Here is a 21,718-nt window from a genome sequence, read left to right on the forward strand (position 1 = left end):
ACATTTATTTTTCTGATATCCAAGATCTAAAATAAATCCTCACCCAAATATTAAATTAAAAAAAAGAAGATAATAATTGAATATACCATGAGATGACAAATAACCATAACAGCAACAACCATGATGATAAAAAATGAAAGAAAGAAAAAGAAACAAAGTTTACCATAAATAATAGACTTAAATGACATTAAAGACCAAAACTAATGCCTTTCATTCCCCCAATAAATAACAGACTCCTACTCTCAATTTCCCTCCTGTTTTAGGCACACGTCTTTCTCTCTCTCCCTCTCTCTCTCTCTCTCACTAAAATCTTTGTCTATATTACTCTGCTCTGCTTCACACACACAAAAAAAATAAAAATAAAAATACTCACAGACCCATCAGTCTTTTCATTGCATTTTCCATAAACAAATCTTGACCCATTTCCTACAATCACTTGATGTATCTACCTCTTCATTAAGGTACCTCCAATTTCTTCTCCTTCATAACTATTTCCCATCTGTTCGGTTTGATTAGCTGCTTTCTCTTTTTTCTTGTGAAATTTGAAGTTAAAATCACTTTGATGCAGTTTTAATCAGTGTTTTCCGGGTGGGTTTTCTTTTTTTAATAGTTTCTAAATTCTAGAAGATTTTTATTTATTTATTAATTTTTTTTTTTGGGGTGAGCATATTTTACTAGAAGAAAATTATTTTGGCTCCATTGCTACTTTGTGTTTTTATTTTAATAAAAATAATACCCATCAAATATTTTCCCTGAAAATCAAATCAAGTTCGTTTTTTTAGAAGTGTGATTTTTTGTTGGAAATTGAAATACATTTCCACCTTAAAAGTTCGGATTTTTCTCATCAGAGAAATTTTATATAGCAGAAGAAAAGTTTAGGACTTTGACTTGAGGATGCTTTTGTTATTATGTTTTGAATACTATGATTGATTTGGGTTTTGATTTTTGTGAAGATATTTGAAGGGGCTTGTTTGGAATATTATTAATAATTTTTTTAAAAATTTGATTTTCAGGTTCTATAGCTCTGTACCATTAAGCTTCTAGGAAGAATTGCACAAATCTCAAATATTTTTGTGTGAGATTTGCTGCCTTTTCTGAAGGTAACTCTCCCCATCTGATGTGTATGTATTTGGTTGCTGAGAAACCTTTAAAAAGTTAATTAAATTTAACCCACCTGTGATTTGGGTCAAAGTTTGATCCACCAAAGAGTGATTTTACCCACTTGGGTCTAATTTACACAGATTGTAATGACTACACTAAACTCATGAGCCAAAACTAAATACAGTCAGACCCAGGAGGGTAAAGTCTAAATTTTTGAATCAGGTTGTTTAATTCAAACTTGACCAGAACTTTTCCCCAAAGGAAAATACTTTTTGTAAGACTTGAAGTTTTTTTATTTATTTTCTTATACTTCCTTGTCATCTAAGAAATTTCTACCATGTAATTATCGTTTGTTTTGTATTAATGCTTAATGGTTGACTAGCTGCCAAACTTGGTTTCTATATAAAAATTCCTTTTATTTCTTCATGTTCTGTGGATATCATCTTTGTTTAATAAATAAAAAGGAAGTCTTATTTATTATTTATTTACATTTTATGCATGTTCTTGTAATCATTAATCAATATGTATCATTTGCAATTTTTTAATTGTTAATGTGTGTGTGAGTGTGGACTTTTGTCTTGAATTTGACACTTCAATCATTATCGTAATCTCCAACTACTTTTTTTTTAATTACTTTGGTCATCAATGGAATAGATGCTATAATCCTTGTATGTTTTCGTTTGTTACTTTTATGATTAATTCTTCTGAACACATTCCCCTATAAAGGTTACAGTATGTATGCACAATTGCACATTTCAATGTCTAAATTTGTGTGAATGGCACATGTAAGATTTATGGAAGATTCATTTAACCAATTTGTTATGGTTTAAAGTAAAGTATCTGTTTAAGGTGGATTCTGAACTTTTGTGGTAGACTAAATTAAGGTTTTCCTAGTATTGAGTTTTGTGGGCATGGAAGAAATCTGTAACCTCAAAGCAAAGCAACTTTATGAATGTTCTACAAGTCATAGTAAAGGATGTATGAAATTGATTCTTTTCCTATTTGATAATATAGGGTGTTCTGCTTTGTTTGTTTACATCTGTTTGGCATTCCTTTTCTGAAGAAGTTTGACATTTTGATGCAAACTTTAGATCCCATTTAAGCAACTATATATCTAGATTTGTTTCCAACATAATCACTGTTTCATTAATATCATCGTTAAATACCATGCACACTATGTTCCCTTTGTTTCATTGATACTCTTTTAATATCATTTTGAACTTTAGCCGCTTGCAATTAATTTACACTTCTCATAATCTATTTTTATCTTGTATGCAGATCCTTGATTAGAATTTGATAGCTGTGTAGTACGTAATACCTAGTATATAATGGCTTCATCAGATCTTGACTATCCCTGGCCATCCTCAACTGGTGAATCCTTCTGTGGATCTTTTAATATACACCTAGAAGAAGATAATCCAGCCGATATTTTACCTGTGCTGGAAGTTCCCTCCTCTTCTGTATCCTCTAAATGTAATATTCCAACACCACCTTCTCTCCCTAGTAAATCCTGTATTAGAATCAAATATTCCAATAGGCTTTCAGAGTGTAGCTCTGTCCCCAAGGAAACAAAAGATACATGGGACAAGCTTTTCAAGGAAGGATATGGTTCAGATGTCTATATTATTACAGAGGACAAATCATATATTCTGGCTCATTCCAGTATTCTGGTGAGTCAATTGAACTTCCTTTTATAATTTTGAGCTAGCCCAATTTTTTATTGCTGGTCCTGACTTAAAAGTGTAAAGACATTCACTTGAAAATATTAACTGACAAAGTTGCTGCCTTTTCAATTTCTAGAAATGCTGGTTTAAATGAGGCAATGGGACTATTGAAACTATAATTTCATCACATGCAAATTCCTGGAATTTCTTTATTTTAGTTGCTGAGGAATTTTTGAACAGGGATGGGCCTAAAGGCTTTTTTTTTCACTATGCAGAGTGTTGCATCTCCTGTGCTAGGGAATATTCTACAGCAATCAAAAGTTAAGAATGGTATGAGATACATCAAGATTCCCGGGGTGCCTTATCAAGCTGCCTATGCTTTTATCCGTTTTATTTACTCGTCCTGGTATGTTGGAGTTGTCCTTTTCCATCTTTTTGCATCCCCATCTCTCTCTCAGATAGCGATTCTAGCTAAAATGCTCAAAGTTATTTCTTCTTTAATATTCTAATGCAGCTATGAAGAGGATGAAATGAAGCAGTTTGTTCTCCATTTGTTGGTTTTATCACACTCCTACTCAGTCCCATCGCTGAAAAGAGTTTGTATATATGTTCTGGAGCAGGGCTGGCTGACCAAAGAAAACGTGATAGATGTACTTCAATTGGCAAGGAATTGTGATGCACCACGGCTCTCTTTCATTTGTGTTCATATGATTATCAGAGACTTCAAAACTATATCTTCAACTGAAGGTTGGAAAGTAATGAAGCGGGCTAATCCTGCACTTGAACAAGAACTTCTAGAGTGCCTTGTTGAGGCAGATTCAGTAAGTCAGTTCCTGTTCTTTGTTCAAGGAAAATTATATCTGTCATCATGAACTAAGCATGGAAATTTTAATGGATATATAAATATATGCTTGCTATAATTTATGTACGTTAACTATCTGTTGAATTTTGTAACAATTAAGGCAACAAGGAAGGTTTTTGCACTGGGTATGTGGTAGATCCCTGGCTCAACAACCTCCTAATGGATCCACAATATACTAACTTCCTGGTTAGTTAACTTTTAAGCCTTGTAAAAAAAAAATCCTACCTTTACTTTCTTACTGTTGGGATCTGCACAACATATCCTGCAATGGACTATCTACTTGGTCCTAGTGTGTAAAAATATCCAAATCTATGCTTTTCATAACATTAATATAGAAGATTATTTACTTCCCCCCACCCTTCTCACTACCCTTCACATATTAGTACAGAGGACCCACTCCATTTGTTGAAAACTACTCTTCATCTTTTTTAATCAATGGATTAACTCTATGTTTTTCCCCCTCAAATTAGGTAAAGTACATTAACTTCCCCCGTGTTTTGGGGAAATGCTAGAAATCCACTTTTATTTTTAAAATTTACATTTACTCCTTGTAGTTTTAATTTTCTTCATATAACCAATTTGGATAGTAAGCATTATATTGAGGTTATCCTGGATGAGAATTTAATTTGAAAAACATGTATTTTGACTTCATTTGTTTTTTTTTTTTTTTGATAAGTAATAAGAATTTTATTAATCAAACTGAAAAATAGAAGAAAGCAAGTACAAGGTGTTCATGATGGTGAACACAAAGAAATGCTACAAACAAACAAACAGCAACAAACAAACAAACAGCACCAAACAACAAAAATAAACTTAATGAGCAATACTAAGAGACGAAATAAACTCCAAGATAGTGGAACAATCTGAGAAGCCCCAACATCTAGACCAATCAAATAAAGTCTTTTGGCATAGCGCTTGTAACTGAACCAAGGATTTCTCGGTATCCTCAAAAGAGCGCCGATTTCTTTCCGTCCAAACAATCCACATCAAACAGCCAGGAACCATATTCCAAATGTCTGAATTAAATTTTCCCAGCCAAAAACTCCAACAATACACCAAACTTTCCACAGAACCTGGCATGACCCATTGCGTCCCAAAGATTTGAAACATATAAACCCACAAAGAGTGAGCTATAGGACAGTGGAGGAGAAGATGATCCACCGTTTCCTCATTCTGATGACACATACAACACCAATTCACCAAAATGCGACCTTTAAGCATAAGATTATCCAATGTAAGGATCTGCCCATGAACCGCTGTCCACACAAAAAAAGCGACCCTCTTAGGAATTTTAGCTTTCCAAACACCCTTCCACGGAAAAATGGATACAGCTGCACCCTTAATGGTATTATAATAGGACCTGGTATCAAATTTGCCATTCCCTTTGAGACACCAATGAGAAGTGTCACTCCCACCTCCCCTAGGGATCCGAGGTTGAATGCACTCAAGGAAAGAGTAGGCATCCTCTAATTCCCTTTCATGAAAATCCCTATGAAATCTCAAATTCCAAATTCTAACATTACCATCCTCCTGGTAGCATACAACATCCGAGATGCAAGCTTCTTTATCATTAGAACACACATACAACTGAGGATAGAGCCTTTTTAGTGAGTAATCTCCAACCCATTTATCATGCCAGAAAAGAATACGAGTGCCATCACCCACCACTAAGGCCACATGTTTGGAGAAACTCTCCCAACCATCATGAATACCACGCCACAAACCACATCCGTGAGCCCTTCTGCATAATTTAGTAGTCCACCCCACTTGACCCTCTCCAACCCACATCCGTGAGTAATCTCCCAACCCATTTGACTTCATTTGTAATGGACATAAATGATCTTGAGGACTTATTTGTTAATATAAATCAAAACCTCAAAGAGGTGGATTTTCATTTATAAAAATAAGAGGGTTTTTCTTACATTTCCCTAAACCTTGAGGGAGGCTATTATAGTTTACCCTTTTTAATTTTAGGTGAATTTAAAATTATTTACATTGTATACTTGTCAATTTGTGACTTTCATAAGTAGAAAGCTCATATTCTTCAGTCATTGATAAACAATTTGTTGGACAACAAATTTTTTTGTTCTCAATCATCAGCTTACATTTCTTTCATAATCTTTTTCTTCGATTCTTTGTTTCAGAGAAAAGAAGACCGATTGAAGAGAATGGAAGAGAAAAAGGTGTACTTGCAACTGCATGAGGCAATGGAAGCCCTCCTTCACATATGCAGGGATGGGTGTAGAACAATAGGGCCTCGTGACAAGGTTCTGAAAGGAAGCCAGGTTGCTTGTGGTTTCCCAGCTTGCAAAGGGCTTGAGACTTTAGTCCGTCACTTCTCCAGTTGTAAGACCCGAGTTCCTGGTGGATGTGTTCACTGCAAGCGCATGTGGCAGCTGCTTGAATTGCATTCTCGCTTGTGCAATGACCATGATTCTTGCAAGGTCCCTCTTTGCAGGTAAGCATGAAACTTCCATCTTTGCCTCTATGCCCTTCATTGTCTGGGGAAAGTATATGATTAGTCCAATCCCCACTTCCCCAAAAAAAAAGTGATGAAAGATGTAGAATGTCATGTTGTGCACATGTCAGCCAGAGTCTTAGATTAACATTTGCTCAATAAGATCATTATCAAAGGTGAAAACCTCCTATTGAATGGCAGTCAGGTTGAATTTCACCTAAGTTATCGACAGACATTAAAGAAAAAAAAAATCTATTCTAGAGACTTGAGAGTAGTTAGTTCAATCACTTGGGCAATGCTCAGTAGGCATTGAACCGAAGACTTGGTAACTGGGTAGTGCGCTAACACTGGCAGAATCCTAATCTTAGTTGTGTTTATTTTGAGTGATTAATTTGGGCAACATTCCTATATGATAAATTTGATAATTGTCTTAATAAGATTATTTCTGTTCTCCTGCTTCTAGGCATTTCAAGTAAAAAATGCAGCAACTTGTTTTGAGTGATACATGTGGACAACATTCATATATGATAAATTTAATGATATTGTTAATAAGTTCTCTTTTTTCCCTCTTGCTTCCAGGCATTTCAAGGAAAAAATGCAGCAGCAGGCGAAGAAAGATGAGGCTAGGTGGAGACTGTTGGTCAGCAAAGTGATATCTGCAAAGAATTCACTGGGGCCATTCTCAGGTCGGCGCTCTGCTTTTTTATGACCTTTTATATGAAATGCACCTTGTATATTCTAAAGAATGTGAGGCGATTAATAAAGCATCTTGGATTTGTTGGGGGAAAATGAATTAACGGGAGGTGCATAATCCCAGTCCTTGTAAGAAATAATGAAAATTGTGGAAAAAATTAATTAGATTATGTGTCCTTGTGGACAATGAGAGTTTGTTTGCATGCAAGTCTTTCAGGACTAAAGTTATAAACCAAAAAGGTTACCAAATTAAATTCAGTTCAGGCTGTGAACCATTGACAAACAAACTTATAAAATGCTTGTAATGGCAGCACAAGTGTCTGATTTTGTTACTGCATGAATGATGGTGTTAAATTCTGTTGAATGTGCCACATACCAACCTAAGGCCATATTTGGCTTGACTTACATAAAGTGGAAAGAATAAGTTTATTTATAAGGGTAACACTTAAATACAGTATTTTAGGTGTTGTAGCTTGGGAATTTTCAATTAAATTCAACCAGCTAGCTATGGAAGCTGTAATTATACTCAAGGAAGTGCATTGGCCAAAAGTCCCATGGTTGTGCTACACTGTCGTATACATAATATGGTTGAATTTATTTATAAAACCAAAGATATAATGTCTTAAGGAAATATACCAAGTTTTACCACAAAACATGTTTCAAAAGCATCCATTATGAAACTTCAAAAAATTCAATTCCTTTCATATATCTATCTTCCTTATGCAATATGATTTTTCATGAAATTTGAATGATCCAGAATGGAGCATAAGGATGCAGGGGAAAACTGGATGTAACTTATGTATGCAACAAAAGAAGCTTCAACATGTTTATTTAGAGGAGCCAATTTAATTTGCTTTCCAAACAACCCATCAGGGTGCAGCCTAAGTGGTTGGAAGCTTGGGGTGAGCTATAGACCCTGACATCTTAGGTTCAATATTCACAAACGGTTCTTTTGAATTACTTAATATACTTGATACACAGCTCCGGTGGGTGGGAACATATATCCATAGTTTACTCTCTAAAAATGGGTCTAAAGAGTCTTGCTTTGGTGAGGTTTTACGTCAATTAAAAAAAAAATTTCCAAATGGAAATATATATGAGAGCAAACCCAGCCTATTTACAGTGGCATAATGCCCAGTGGGCAAAATACTCAGCGGCCTATAATGAATAATTGATCCATACTGTTCAGAATACATAATGTATAAGCATGGCCTTCAGCATCTTTGCAAATCCTCACATTTTGAACCAGATATATATGCATATGATTGAATAGATGAGTAAAATAAAGAGTTAAAATGCAAGAGAGATATACTATACATAATGACACTAGTTCCCTTTTGACGCCCCATTTCGAAACCACATTTCTTCAAAGTACTACTTTTTAAATCTTCCTTTTTCTTTTAGAAACAGCTCTTTCAAATGGTCCATTTTGAAGAAGCTAAAGAAATAAGTCGTAGCTAATAGGTACTAAATCATACATAGGAATTTGAACCATGGTTTTCCTAATAATTAAAAACAAAATATGCTATTGTGATATAAGTTAAATAAAATAATGAAAAACAAGATATATTATTGTGTTAAAAGATAAATAAACTCAAATTCTTTAATTATTACATACAACAAGTTAATCTATATCTATACCAATATTATCTATATTTAAAAGCTAAATTGCAACACTTTATTGTTGCTTCGTTTCAGTTGAGCCACATTAGTGGCTATTTTATCATTTTCTTTTCATTATTTCTTTAAAAAATATTTATATAAATATAAATATATGTAATAATGCATTATTCCTTTGCTCCATCCCAAAACTAATTATCTTATCAATCATGATATGATCATCAACTTTCACAAGCTTGTCTTTGCACATTCTTGAACCTAAATTTAACTATAATAGAAAATACATGTAATACAAATACCTTGGATGGAGACATCATTTATTTATTTTTAGTTTATAGTTACTTTAAAAGATAGTCTCATTCCATAATTGTATTCATATCTATATGCTAATATAGTATTTAAGGCCAAGTTGTCTAGTTCCGCTCCTATTTAGAGAACCATATGTCATTTTTCAATAATTTCAAGAGATAGAGATAATAAAGGCCATATGATATATATATATATATATATATATATATTTGTTTCTTTTTGTTTTTGTATAAAATATTACATGCAAGTGGTTTTCTTGATATGCTTTTTTGTGGTATACCAACTTTCTCTACATCTTTCTCCAAAAAAAAAAAAAAAAACTCTACATGTAACTAAATTCGACTTGAATAAAACCTTCAACAAGTACATAGAATCATAAATGCATGCATAATAATTTAGTTAAAAATATTAATGTGATAAGAATTTGAATGATGTTACTTTAACAACAAACCACTTCCATCATGTTGGAATCCATTACTTATCACATATTATGGTTTTTACATCACTTTATTAATATAATTATTGTTAATTTTTTGAGTTATGTTTACTAATTATGGTTGGGCATTTGGTCCAATTCGGTCAATTTCGATTCATTCGGTCCAATTTGGTCTATTCAGTCCACATTGGTCAATTAGGTCCATTTCAGTCTATTAGGTCTATCTCGATCCATTAAGTTCATTTTTGTCCACTTTGGTGTACTTACTTAAAAATGGAAGATAGGTTTGAATTGCTATCAGTTATTTGAGTAATATCAATTTTAATTATTTGATAATTTATTATTATTATAATAATCTTCTTAAAAGAATGAGAAGTTTGAATAATAAATTTGAAACTTAAACATTTTAGTTGTACTGAAATAAATTAGGCAAATATAATGCATAAGAAAAATAGTTAAAAAAATATAGAACATTTCAAAAATGAATAAGATCAATAAAAAAACACCAAAAATGAGAAAAATTATATATTTTTAAAAATAGTCATAAATTTCTTTTAAAAATTGTTTCATTTTTAGGAAGAACAAATTATTTACAATAAAATTTAGAGAATAAATCATACATTATACCACATCTCAAAATAATTATATATTCCCATATATTGTGTGAGTTTGTGACTACGCTGCCTAGTAATCTATAACAACATTTCTTTCTCTTTCTCATGTCACGGTTGCAAGGCCTTCTATAAAGTGGTCCTTTGTGACATTGAATAAGAAAAATAATAAGAAATTAAGTGTGGTTTATTGATTTGTTCACAGTCAATGTATATGGCAATAGAAGAGTAAAAGACTATTAATTTTCATATTATAGCAGATTATCATAGATTGTCCTCGTATACAATCATCTTTAACACTTAGACCATTTTAACTTCTAATTTGAATGAAGGGGAGGGGGACAAAAAAAGGAACATGACAAACATCTTGGTTTTAATCTAGCTTAGGCACCTATAGCAGCGAAACCATGGGTTGCCTAACAGGAAAGCATAACTTTAAAGGAATAAAAAAAAAATCCATATTAGAAAACTGTTGATAAAGTAAATTGTAAACTTCTCTAGCAATTAATATGAATAAAAATTTCAAATTCTTTAAAATTTACGTTTGTTTCAAACAAAGGGTCTGTTTGGATATCGTTTATTTTGTTGAAACTGAAAAATTATTGCTGAAAGTATTGTAGATAAATGTAAAAGTTAGTTGAAATAGTATAGTAAGACCCATGAATAGTGTCAAAAAGTGCAGTGGAGCCTATAAATAGTAGCAAAAATAAGCTGAATAGTGAAATAATTTTTATTTTTCATCCTAACCCAAACGCACACAAAATAACTTTCTAGTAGAAGATGAAATTGAATACAGTACAAGATATATATATATATATATATATATATATATTTAATTCTTCTTTTGTGAAAATGACTTGTTTTGAATAATGGGTGTACACAAAAGTGACTATGATCTTTAACCATCAAAGTTAGCCAACAATATTGACGGGGTGATTAATAACGGTAACTAACCATTAACTAGCTTTAGGTCTAAGGATAGTTAAAAGGTTAGCAGAGAACTATTCAAAGTCACATATGATTAAACATTTTCTAGTATTCTTCCCAAGCTTTGAATGTAAAACCAAATGTGATGTCCAAAACCATTTCCCTGAACCAAAGAGAGAACAATAGACATTCTCAGAGTCACCTATGATTAAAAATTCTCAAACCATTTCCTCTAATGTTATTTTTGGATTTCCTCTATTTTTTTTTCTTTCCCTCAACTTGAATAAAAAAGATAATGACTTTCAAGTAAAGGAAGGCGAAAGTTATGAATGTCATAAAAGTGCCTATTTACTTCTTAAAAAAGACAATATTTTGACACGTGGTGAATTGGAGTAATCCAATATACATCCATCCAACACATGGAAAGGGTATTACGTAATGAACTCAAGCTTAGTGCAAAGAGTAGAGTTGTCAATTTCTTAAGTTCCAAGAAGTAGCTAGACCTCTATATAGAGATCTAATATATATAACCATAGAGGATTCGACATTAGGGTATGGTGAATGGAACGGGTTAGGCACCAAAAATTGTCTAATTTGAAGATCAACCTTTATCAAGAAAAATAGCCAATTAATTCAACACACAATGAAATTATTTTCTTTTTCTCTCTTTGTGAAAATTCAATGAGTATTTCAAATAAACTAGCAAAACATAATAACCAATATTTAAAAAAAAAAAAAAAGTGTAGAAACAACCCACAATCAAGATACCAAATTTTTACGTGGAAAACCCTTCAATGGGAAGGGAAAAACCACGAGACCTAGTCCAGTAAAATCTTCCACTATAGAATAATGTGTTTACAACAATCTTTCTAGAACAAATGCTAGAGTCTACAAAGACATAAAAAAAGCCATTCTTGGATTACAACAATAACAACTAGAAAAGATCTCACAAAGTGGGTCCTACCATCCGTGCAAATGGAGAGGGATTTCAAGCAACACCAGTCAACACGAGGCTTTCTTTGTCAGGAACAACATTCTGAAATTTCATCAAAATAGGAGTTGACCTTCCAATTTTGGCTTGAAAGTAGCTGGTTTTGTAGAAAAGTTTTCTAAAATCTTCAACTTTAACAAGCAGATCAGAGTTTAATGAACATGAAAACATAAGGGAAAGGGATAATTCAAGAACTGTACAAATAGAGCTAAAATTTAAAGATACACAAAAGTTATGCAGTAAAATATGTTAAAAAATATGAATTAAAGGTTTGACACTAGACTCTTTGGAAATCATTGGCAATATATATAAAGCAAACAAGCGAAAGCAAAGTGGAGAACAAATCATGATCTTTTAGTTGACTTCAAAGTGAAAAAGCAAGCAGACACAAGAAGGTTTGAGAGAGCAAACCAAATTTAAATGATTTTGACCTTGGAGTAAGATGCATCAAAGGTTTATCTTATTCACTGGAACATGAGCAATTTTAGACCATTTTGTGCTAAACTAAAAGACCTCTAATTTGGGACAATGACAGATCACCGGTATTTGTAATTTTGTGACACAATGACACTTACACCACTATAGAAGATATTCTCACTATTCAGTTCTGTGATTTTCAAATATGTTACAGTAATGTGTTCAACGTAGATGAAGAGTAGAAAAAAAATTAAGCCACCCACATATAGAAGAGCCTATTTTACACTATTGACATGTTATTGACTGGAGAAAGGACTGATTCTTGTACTTTTCCTTTTACAATACAAAAGAATTCCTCCAATTTTAAATTTTAATTGTGTATTGCTGGTAAGAAGAAATTCAAGTGTGACAAAGAGATTCAAGATGCATTAGGGTTGACAAATTTTATAAGCTCCAATTACAATTTACTTTCTGGATAATCACTAATATCATTTATATATTTGTACACGTACATGTTTTAGCAAGGAGCAACTTGCTCTATATAATATAGTCCATTGAAGTACACCTCTAAGGCTGGATCTCTGATAATTAAGCAATTGTTAGAAAAATTGTTCAAATGAACAAAAACTTAGTGTCATTTGAAGACTTTTAACATTTGTGAAATAACAATCAAGTGTATGTATTAGTATTGTTTTAGAACTAGGGAAAGATAATTGTAAGAAAATAACTAACAAAAACACAGTTTCTCATGCATTATATTATGAAAAGAAAAATGCCTTAGTAAAAAGGAGAGATGAAGTACCTTGACTTGTTCCAAATAGATTTGAACTATCCTCCCAATTGAAAATAACTACAAAATAGCCCTTCAAGAGCATGATGCCCAAATTTTGTTAATAACTTAATAAAAGTGAGTATATCAGTGAAGAAATACTAGGTCACTTATTTTCATAAAAAAAAAAAAATACTAGATCACTTATTTTAATTAAAAAACAATACTAGACCACTTATGAAACACATATAAGAAAAATAAATAAAGAAGGGAGTAGGAAGTCAGCCTGTGAGGTGTTTATCACTTGCTTTCTATGATGTCTGTATTATTTGAATTTAGGCAATCTTAGGACACAAGGTACCCTTTCCCTTGGCATATCCTTCTTTTACATGAAGGCAACTAGAAATCAGCAACTTTGGTGAATAGGTTAAGAAATGCGGTGTGGCAATAAGGAACAACTAACATATTCCGAAGTGAAACATTAGACAAAAGGGCATTGGAGAGAGAGTTTATCTGGATATTCAAAACAAGGGAAATCTTGAAGAACATTGTGCTGAAGTACACCTCTAATTAGGATATGAAGGATAATTGGCATCTGTAAGTAGTATAAATAATTTAACCTAGAGAAAAGGGAGGAATCTTAGTAGGTTTTATTGGAAGAGGTGAAGGAAGCGGGAGGGTAGCCTTCAAATTAGAGTTGAAGTACCTGCAATTATTTGTGCTTAAGTAGATCTCAATTCTCCCGGCTAAAAAATGAGTACTTGAAACTATCCCTGCAGACACATCATTCCCAAATTTGTGACTAACTTCAAGGAAGTGGAATATGTTAGGAAAGATAAGCTGATATTTTAGTAATATGAAAAAAAAAAAAAAAAATGTTGAAAAAGGGAATGGAAGGAAGTCTGTTTTAGATTGACTTACCAGTGGATTTCTATGACAGAATATGAACAATCTTTCTATTTGTATTATATTTGGACAATCTTGGACCACCCTGGCTCTTTTCAGTTTTCCCTTGGCACATATCCCTTTAATGGGGGACAACAAAAATCTACAATTTCCACTATATGGTGAGGCATTATATCAGCTTTTTGCAATCATAATTACAATAAGCAGGTCTTGAAAAGAACCTTCCTTTTCCTAATAGAGCAAAGTATTAGCACCATTAGTACAAAAATTACTTTAATTCCACAATAGCTAAAGAAATCTTTTACTATGTACAAAGCATGATTCTATGTCATGTTGATTCTAAATAACAATTCAATAGCACTGAACAAGACAAACACAAAAGATTCATGAGTTCACCATTTTATATATTGTGGCCAGGTATATCCATAACATTTGGCAAACTTATTTTCTTCATGCCAATTTAGGACCACCTGGCTCTTTCCCTTCACACATCCTTCCTTTAGATGGGGACAATAAATGCTTTGCAGTTTCTGCAAAATGGTGAGACATTGTGTGGGTACAGATGCATCAAATTTTCGCAATCATAAGTAGTGTATGCAGGATATAAAAGATCCTTCATTTTTCTACTAAAGCAGAGTATTAGGGCCATCAGTAATAGATAAATTAATTTTAATTCCACAAGTACCAAAAGATCTTTCCGCTATGGTCAAAGCATGATACTATTTATTATTATGAATTTCAAAGATCAAAGCATGATACTATGCCATGAATATTCTGAATAAATTATCAAATTTGAGAAACAATGCAACAGAATAAAACTAGGCAAACACAAAAGATTCATGAGTTCACCATTAAAAATTGTATGTGGACATGTATTAATATCCAAAAACGTTTGGGGAATATATTTTCTCAAGGTAAATATCTAATCAAATCTCCACAGAATGAAAGAGTATATAGTCTTGAATCCAAAGTGAAGAACAATCTTGTCAAGTCTTTAGAAAATGAAAAAGTGGGAAAATTTTATGTAAAGAAAGTTTCGAATGAAAGTATCACTCTAAAATCAAGAAAGAGAATAATAGTTTCTTCTTGACTTTGAAATTTCCTACACTTTATACATGGCTCTTAAAATCAGAAATTCTCTGTTAATTAGTTGCGGAGGAGAAAAGAATAAGGTTGGTGGTTACTTGGCAGGTTAGATGGATAATTGTATTGCATATTTGCATTATAACAATACTATCTCAAGATATAGATTTCATAAAGGCTTGCCCCAGTACCAACACTAATCACGCCAGAATAATATTATGTAAAATACAGAAAAAACAATGGATAAAAAGAAGAGAAGTGTATATAAGATATGACTAAGCTTACCACTCATTACTTTTAATATTAAAAATCTATATGATCTTCAAAGTACATCCTGTTTGACAATGTTACCCCTCATCTGTCTTGGACCAATCTAAGCTACAACCCTTCAATATATTTTCCATCAATTTCAGACCACTCTGCTGTTGTGCAAATTGGGGCAAGCTTGTAATCATAGCATTCCTCCTAAGAGCATCCGCAGCCCAAATGCCATATGACAAATGTTGAGATGTTTTACCATTTCAGCCTTCAAATGTTGCTCCAGCCGGACTTGCAAAATGTGTCAATTGTAAAAATTTTTACAATACTGCTACAGTACCATTTTATTTGTAAGATGGTACTGTAGCAACATTGTATAATTGAAAATTATTATTATATTATCTCATTCTTCTTTCTCTTCCTTTTCTCTCTCTTTCTTTCTGCTCTCTTTTCTTCTTGCTCTCTCTTCTTCTCATTACTTCACTCAAGGCTAAACTCTCTGGCAACTCTCTAGATTGACAAGATCGGCGCAATTCTCATTACCTTCACTCTAGGCTAAACTCTCCGGCAACTCTCTAGATCGGTGTGGTGGGTTACTAGATTGGCGAGCAGCGAGATCGGCGCGGTTGAGTTGGAGATCGGCGTGGTGGGTCTCCGCGTTTTTCCTTCTCCGGCAACTCTCTCTCTCTCTTTCATTTCTCCTTCCCCACGTGGGTCAACAAAATCAACTTCCTTCAAGCTTCCAAGCGGCGAATCTGCTTCCTTCGAGCTTCGGCGGTGGTGGGTCTGATTTTTGACCATGGGTTGCTTTTTTTTTTTTTTGGTCGGAGAGGGTGGTGGTGGTGTTGATGGTCGGAGAGGGCAGTAGGTGCAGCAGCGTGGGTCTGGTCTTTTCTCTGGGCTTTTTTTTTTTTTTTTTTTTTTTTGGGTGTTGACGGTAGATTGTGGGTTGTCGATGGTGGTGGTGCTGTCAGGTGTGTAGTGTAGCGGTGGTAGTGACTGTGGTTCTTGAACAGAAAGAAAGAGGGAGAAAGAATAAATAATGTGTTGTACTATATGATGTAATTGTAGGATATATTATTTTATTGTGTAGAAATATTATTTTAATGAGTAGAATAGGGAAATAAAAGTTGGAATGCTGGAAGTATTGTAAAATTGTATTATATAATTGATAAAGTGACTTTTTGGGATGGTAAAATAAGATGAAATGAGAATTTCGGCTGTGGATACTCTAATGGTTTCGAACTGATTTATAAAAAACAAAAACAAAAACAAAAAAAAAACACACCAAAACAAAATCAAAAAATGATTTATACGATTTTAAAACTAGAGTTTCAAATTATAAACATTGGGCAAGGATATTGCATTAGGTAGACTTACCCGTAACCATTAGAAGAAAATTTCGGAATATGGGCAATCTTAGACCACTCTGCGCCGCTCCCTTCTGCACATCTTTCCTTCAATTTGGGGCATTCATGAATGGATAGTTGTTCTAGTTTGATGAGGCGTCGCATGGCTTGTGTTGTGGGCAGATACATCATGTTCTTGCAATTGTGAATATATAGCTCTTGAATAGAAGAAAGGTTGCCTAACCAGTCAGGCAAAGAGACCATTTCATCAAATTTAGATATGTCAAGAATTTTGACGGCAGTGAAGAATTGAATTTCCTCCGGTAGAGTGTTGAGACTAGCCCACCCATACAGGTATAATTCTTCAAGGGGCGCATGTGAGCGTTCGTTGAAATTGAAACTGGGGAAAGAATTTAATTCCTTACAAAACCCACCGATCCGCAAACACTTCAAGCGGGTGAAGTCTAATCCGTCTGGCACACACCTCGACTTTTGGCAATCGCTAATTTCTAAATGGGTAAGAGAAGGCAATTCACGCATATCTGGAATCGATATCAGATTAGGACAACCAGAAATTTTCAGTAGAGTAAGAGAAGGCAGATCTGGAATCGATTTCAATTTAGAACAATCCCAAATTTTTAATTGGGTAAGAGAAGGCAATTCTTTTAGATCTGGAATCGATTTCAATTTAGAACAATCCCAAATTTTTAATTGGGTAAGAGAAGGCAATTCTTTTGGATCTGGAATCGATATCAGATTAGGGCAATGGTAAATTTGTAAATCGGTAAGAGACTGCAAATTTCGTAGATCTGGAATTGATATCAGATGAGGCCAATCGTCTATAAACAAATGTTGAAGAGACACACAGGATTGTAGCCCAGGTGGTAGAGCTTCATCACTACAGCATAACCACAAGCGTTGAAGAAAGGATGCGATACCTTGTATACTTGGAAAGGACCTCAGGTTACGACACCATTTTACCTCAATATCCTCAAGGCAATGAAGGTTGTGCAGTGCATCTGGGAATGTACTCAGTTCGTCACAGCCATCTATAAAGAGTGATCGGAGAGAGGTGCAGATGGGCCATACATGGCCATGTGGCAAGATTGACTCCAAATCAGCACAACAACTTATGGTCAAATCCACGAGACTCCTATTTTTTTTGCAAAAAATGCTCTGGCAGACAAGCAAGTTCTGAAATTTCTGAAATATGGAGGGACGTGAGTGTGGTAAGCTCGCTAATAAGCTGTTCAAATGCCGGGCCTCTGATGTTGGAAATATATAATTCCTTAAGAGACGGAAAATGATGTGGAGCACTTGTTAGTTTCTCGCATCTCCAAACCTCCAAACACTCAAGGCGAGGAAATATCATTCCTAATTCTGCTGCTGGTTCCGTCACGTCATTCCATTCTTCTAGATTACGCATGCCACCCAAAACAAGTTCTTCCAAAGCTGGGAACAACACGGTGCTGCCACTGCCACCTCTACTATTACTCGATCCCTCACCATTATAACTGCCGTAAAATTCAGTTCCTATGCATCTCACGTTATCCATTCCCCGTATTTCAAGAACTTTGAGACTGGGTAAATGTCCAAGTGTAGGAAGTTTTTTACACTTCGAACAGTAGCTTAAGCGAATCTCCAATAGATGATCAAAAAGTAACAAGCCACCCCTAATATTATCACTCCCCAATAGCCATGAAGGGAAATTCTCACCTTCGAAAAATACTATCTTTAAGCTTTTCAAATTTGGGTGAGGCTGAAGGCCTTCCAGTACATCCTCATCATTGTTCTCCAATTTGACCACCAATGTCTTGACCAACGTCAAAGAAAGGCAGTGTTTGAAGGCAATTTCATTCTGTTGTCAATATCAATGTCTCAAGTTAATCAAGTTTTGTAGATCTTTTGGAAGCTCTTTGAGAAGACGACAACCCTTGATTACTAGAGTTTGCAAGTTGTAGAGCATGCTAACAGAATTGGGTATTACTTTGATGTAGGTGTCCTTGGTGCGAAGAAGCCTTAAATGTCTCAACATACCGATGGACTCGGGTAACTCTTTTATAAATGACCCAGATAAAGATAGACCACGTACGCATTTAAACTCCAATAATTTGTCTCCAAGATCAACAAAATTCAAAAAAATTGTGCGTAACCTACCCATGCCATCTTTAGATAATGGGATTGCAGGTGTCGTATGGCCATCAGATATAAGAGATAAACGTCGAGTATGAGAGACATCAATGCCATCCCCCAAATTGCCCTCCAAACAAGGATGCACGGACGCGGCTCCCAAGCCGGCGCACCCGCGTCCGACGCGGCGGGGACGCGGCGACGCGGGAGGGACGCCGCAGACCGCGCGTCCGTTCCGCGTCGTGCCGCGTCGGGCCACGTGGCGGATCCCGACTCGGGCCGACGCGGGCCGACGCGGCCAAAATCGGCGCCGACGCGGCCGAAATCGGGCCGACTCGGCCGAAATCGGGCCGACTCGGTCCGTATCGGCCATATCGGCCGGCGACCGATACGGCCGATACGGCCGAAACAGGCCGGAATCGGCCGAAACAGGCCGAAATCGGCCGTGAAAATCGCCGGAGAGGCCGAAATTCTGGCTTTCTTGCCTTATTCTTTCTTTTTTTTGTGAATCAAGTATATTAATGTGTTTTTTAAGAATATTTTAATAGTAAAAATATATAGAAAATATAAATAAAAATATTTTTAATAATTTTTTAATCGCCGAGTCCCGCCGCACCCGCATCCTACTTTTTCAAAAATTGCCGAGTCCCGCACCCGCACCCGCACCCGCACCCGAGTCTCGAAACGCACCCGTGCTTCATAGCCTCCAAATGCAAGGTTTCCCCTTCTAAAATTGAGAGCGCAAGATCATGCATCTTGCACCAAGTAATATCACCATAAGAATCCCTTTCTAGATCTTGAAATAAGGAATTTGCTACTAAGAAATCAAAATACTTGTTACCAATATCCTCTATCACTGAAAAACTTCTTTTAGGTGTTTGAAGGAACCCTTCAGCCATCCAAAGTTGAACTAGTAGTTTCTTTTCAATAATAAAATCCTTGGGAAAAATTGAACAATATGCAAAACATTGTTTTAGAGATGGTGTTGGGAGATGATCAAAGCTTAACTTTAATATTGGAAAAACTCCATTATTGTCCTCCATCGAATCCCAAGTCTTACTATTTTGAATCAATAACCATTCACTTTTATCCTCTTTAAGGCGCATCATTCCTCCCAGAACTCTTGCAGCCAATGGATTCCCTCCACATCTTTTAGCAATCTTTCTTCCAATATCCTCCAAATCTGGAGTTACTAGAATTCTTTCATTTGCAAATGCCTTTTCCTTAAATATTAACCAACATTCATCTTCTGATAGTTTTTCCAATTTATGTATGAGACTTGTCTTCATGATTTGTGCCACATTGTCCTTATAAAAAGTTACGAGAATATTATTTACATTATTTTGATTAATTCCCAACAAACTACTCCTTAAACCATCCCATTTCTCACGATCTTCATCCCACATATCATCGAGTATGAGAAGATATCTTTTTCCCTGCAACTTCTCTTGAAGATGGTGAAGTATAGCATTTTTATTTTCTAACCCACTACAATTATTGTCAAGGATTTCAAGAATCTCTCTTAAAATCCTTTTAACATCAAAATTATCAGATACACATACCCACATCTTCACATCAAAATGTTTCTTTACTAGTTCATGATTGTAAACTAGTTTTGCTGTAGTTGTCTTTCCGAGACCTGCCATACCCACAATAGGAACAACAGAGATAACTCGTTGATATTTGCACCAATCAACAAGTTAACAATTTTTAAGACATCATCTCCTCGTCCTACAACTTCCGAATCATCAATAAAAGAGTCTGTCTCCCGATCCAGACCGATCTTGGGGATTGGGTTCAAAGACTCTCTAAGACCAAGGAGAGCTACATCAGTCTTAATTCTATCCAACGATTGGTTGATGCTTTTTATCTTGTTTCCCATCTTAAAGGGGAATACAATAGGATTGGAGGGTGAAAAGAAGCTGCGTACCTTCTTTCTCTTTTGAGACTCCATCTTTCGACGAAGAATCTCATACCCAAACTCATCTAGGACATTGTCAGCTTCATAAGCTACATCTTTAAGCTCCAGTAGCCAGATCTTCAGACTCATCACTTATTTGCCTTTTCTCAGCATCATGTATCACAGCCTGAATCTTGGTTAATGAGACTTGAAGCTTACGTAGCTCCTCCTTGAAACCCCACGCAGAACCGATATGCTCACTAGCTAGTGACATCGCCTTGGCTAAGATTCCCTCTGCAACAACACTGAGGACAAGTTCAGCCATCTTTTCTTCCTTACTGTGCAAAAGTGAAAATAGTGTGAAGGGTTTGCTGGTGTAAAGTATGTCTCTGCTACAAACAAGCGACTACTTATTGATAATGGTGGGGCTTGATAAACACCTTTATGTCAAATTTTAACTCTTTTAATTTTTAATTTTTTTTTTGAATAAGGTGATTCAGGGCGGCTCATTGAATTGTAAGCCCTTGACCACTTTAAGTGGAGAATCAAATACAAATTAAATCATTTTTATTTAAATTTTAATATCATTTTTTTTAAAGCCTAATTTTCTTTATTTTGAGATGTCAAATTATTAATTAAGTTTTTGCATTCAAGTTCTACTAACATTTTCATTTTAAATGATAATATGGCCAATTGACCAAAAAAAAAAAAAAAACTTTATTTTTCTTTAGAATGAATGACAAATTATCTTATATAAAATTTTATCACTAAATATAAGCCATCAATATTATAATAAATATTTTTTTTGACATAACATTCAAGATATTATAGACAATATTATTCAAATTATCATCATCGCTTAGTAATTTTAATTTTTCAAAATTAAATAATAAAAAAAAATTATCTTCATATTTTTTAAACTCTTCTAACCTACTATGAATGGAAAAAAATAGCTTGATCTATTTATATATAAGAAATAATTAATTATATATATTTTTTATTTTTTTACAAAAGTTAATTATTTTTGAACAACTAAGAATTTATATACTAAGGGTCCGTTTGGATACAGCTTATTTTGTTGAAAACTGAAAACACTGTAGTAAAATAATTTTTAAATGTGTGAATAGTGCCGTGGGACCCATTTTTATTTTTTTTCCTGAATAAAGTGGCTGTGGGTCCAGTGAACAGTGCATAATGTCTCTTGAACAATGTAATCCGCGTGCATTAAAAAAAA

The 21,718-nt window shown here is 34.4% G+C and overlaps 2 protein-coding genes and 1 long non-coding RNA gene across 7 annotated transcripts; 1 reads left to right on the forward strand and 2 right to left on the reverse strand.

The window, feature by feature from the left end:
- The first annotated feature begins 245 nt into the window (after nt 1–245).
- Nucleotides 246–7,128, forward strand: LOC115966032 (BTB/POZ and TAZ domain-containing protein 3-like). 3 transcript variants are annotated; one of them, XM_031085372.1, is made up of 8 exons: nt 246–461; nt 1,014–1,100; nt 2,380–2,771; nt 3,041–3,171; nt 3,280–3,590; nt 3,728–3,813; nt 5,772–6,085; nt 6,665–7,128. In XM_031085372.1, exons 3-8 carry the CDS (start codon nt 2,430–2,432, stop codon nt 6,792–6,794), a joined length of 1,314 nt encoding a protein of 437 aa, XP_030941232.1. In that variant the 5' UTR covers nt 246–461; nt 1,014–1,100; nt 2,380–2,429; the 3' UTR covers nt 6,795–7,128. The 3 variants fall into 3 exon arrangements, with proteins under 3 accessions (XP_030941232.1, XP_030941233.1, XP_030941234.1); XM_031085373.1 differs by lacking the exon at nt 1,014–1,100; XM_031085374.1 differs by lacking the exon at nt 3,728–3,813 and having other exon boundaries at nt 248–461; nt 3,280–3,586.
- Nucleotides 7,129–11,440: 4,312 nt separating this feature from the next.
- On the reverse strand, nt 11,441–18,235 carry LOC115966038. 3 transcript variants are annotated; one of them, XR_004086290.1, is made up of 5 exons: nt 16,486–18,235; nt 14,161–14,294; nt 13,565–13,995; nt 12,892–12,952; nt 11,441–11,717 (listed from the first exon to the last, which is right to left on the reverse strand). It is a non-coding gene; the product is annotated as an uncharacterized LOC115966038 (long non-coding RNA). The 3 variants fall into 3 exon arrangements; XR_004086291.1 differs by lacking the exon at nt 16,486–18,235 and having other exon boundaries at nt 13,565–13,631; nt 13,780–13,995; nt 14,161–14,752; XR_004086289.1 differs by lacking the exon at nt 16,486–18,235 and having other exon boundaries at nt 14,161–14,752.
- Nucleotides 18,236–18,691: 456 nt separating this feature from the next.
- On the reverse strand, nt 18,692–20,634 carry LOC115965103 (putative disease resistance protein RGA3). Its single transcript, XM_031084299.1, has 3 exons — nt 20,274–20,634; nt 19,275–20,223; nt 18,692–19,079 (listed from the first exon to the last, which is right to left on the reverse strand). Exons 1-3 carry the CDS (start codon nt 20,632–20,634, stop codon nt 18,692–18,694), a joined length of 1,698 nt encoding a protein of 565 aa, XP_030940159.1.
- Nucleotides 20,635–21,718: the final 1,084 nt, after the last annotated feature.

Source organism: Quercus lobata, chromosome 10 (genome assembly GCF_001633185.2).
Source record: "Quercus lobata isolate SW786 chromosome 10, ValleyOak3.0 Primary Assembly, whole genome shotgun sequence".
Classification (NCBI taxonomy): Eukaryota; Viridiplantae; Streptophyta; class Magnoliopsida; order Fagales; family Fagaceae; genus Quercus; species Quercus lobata.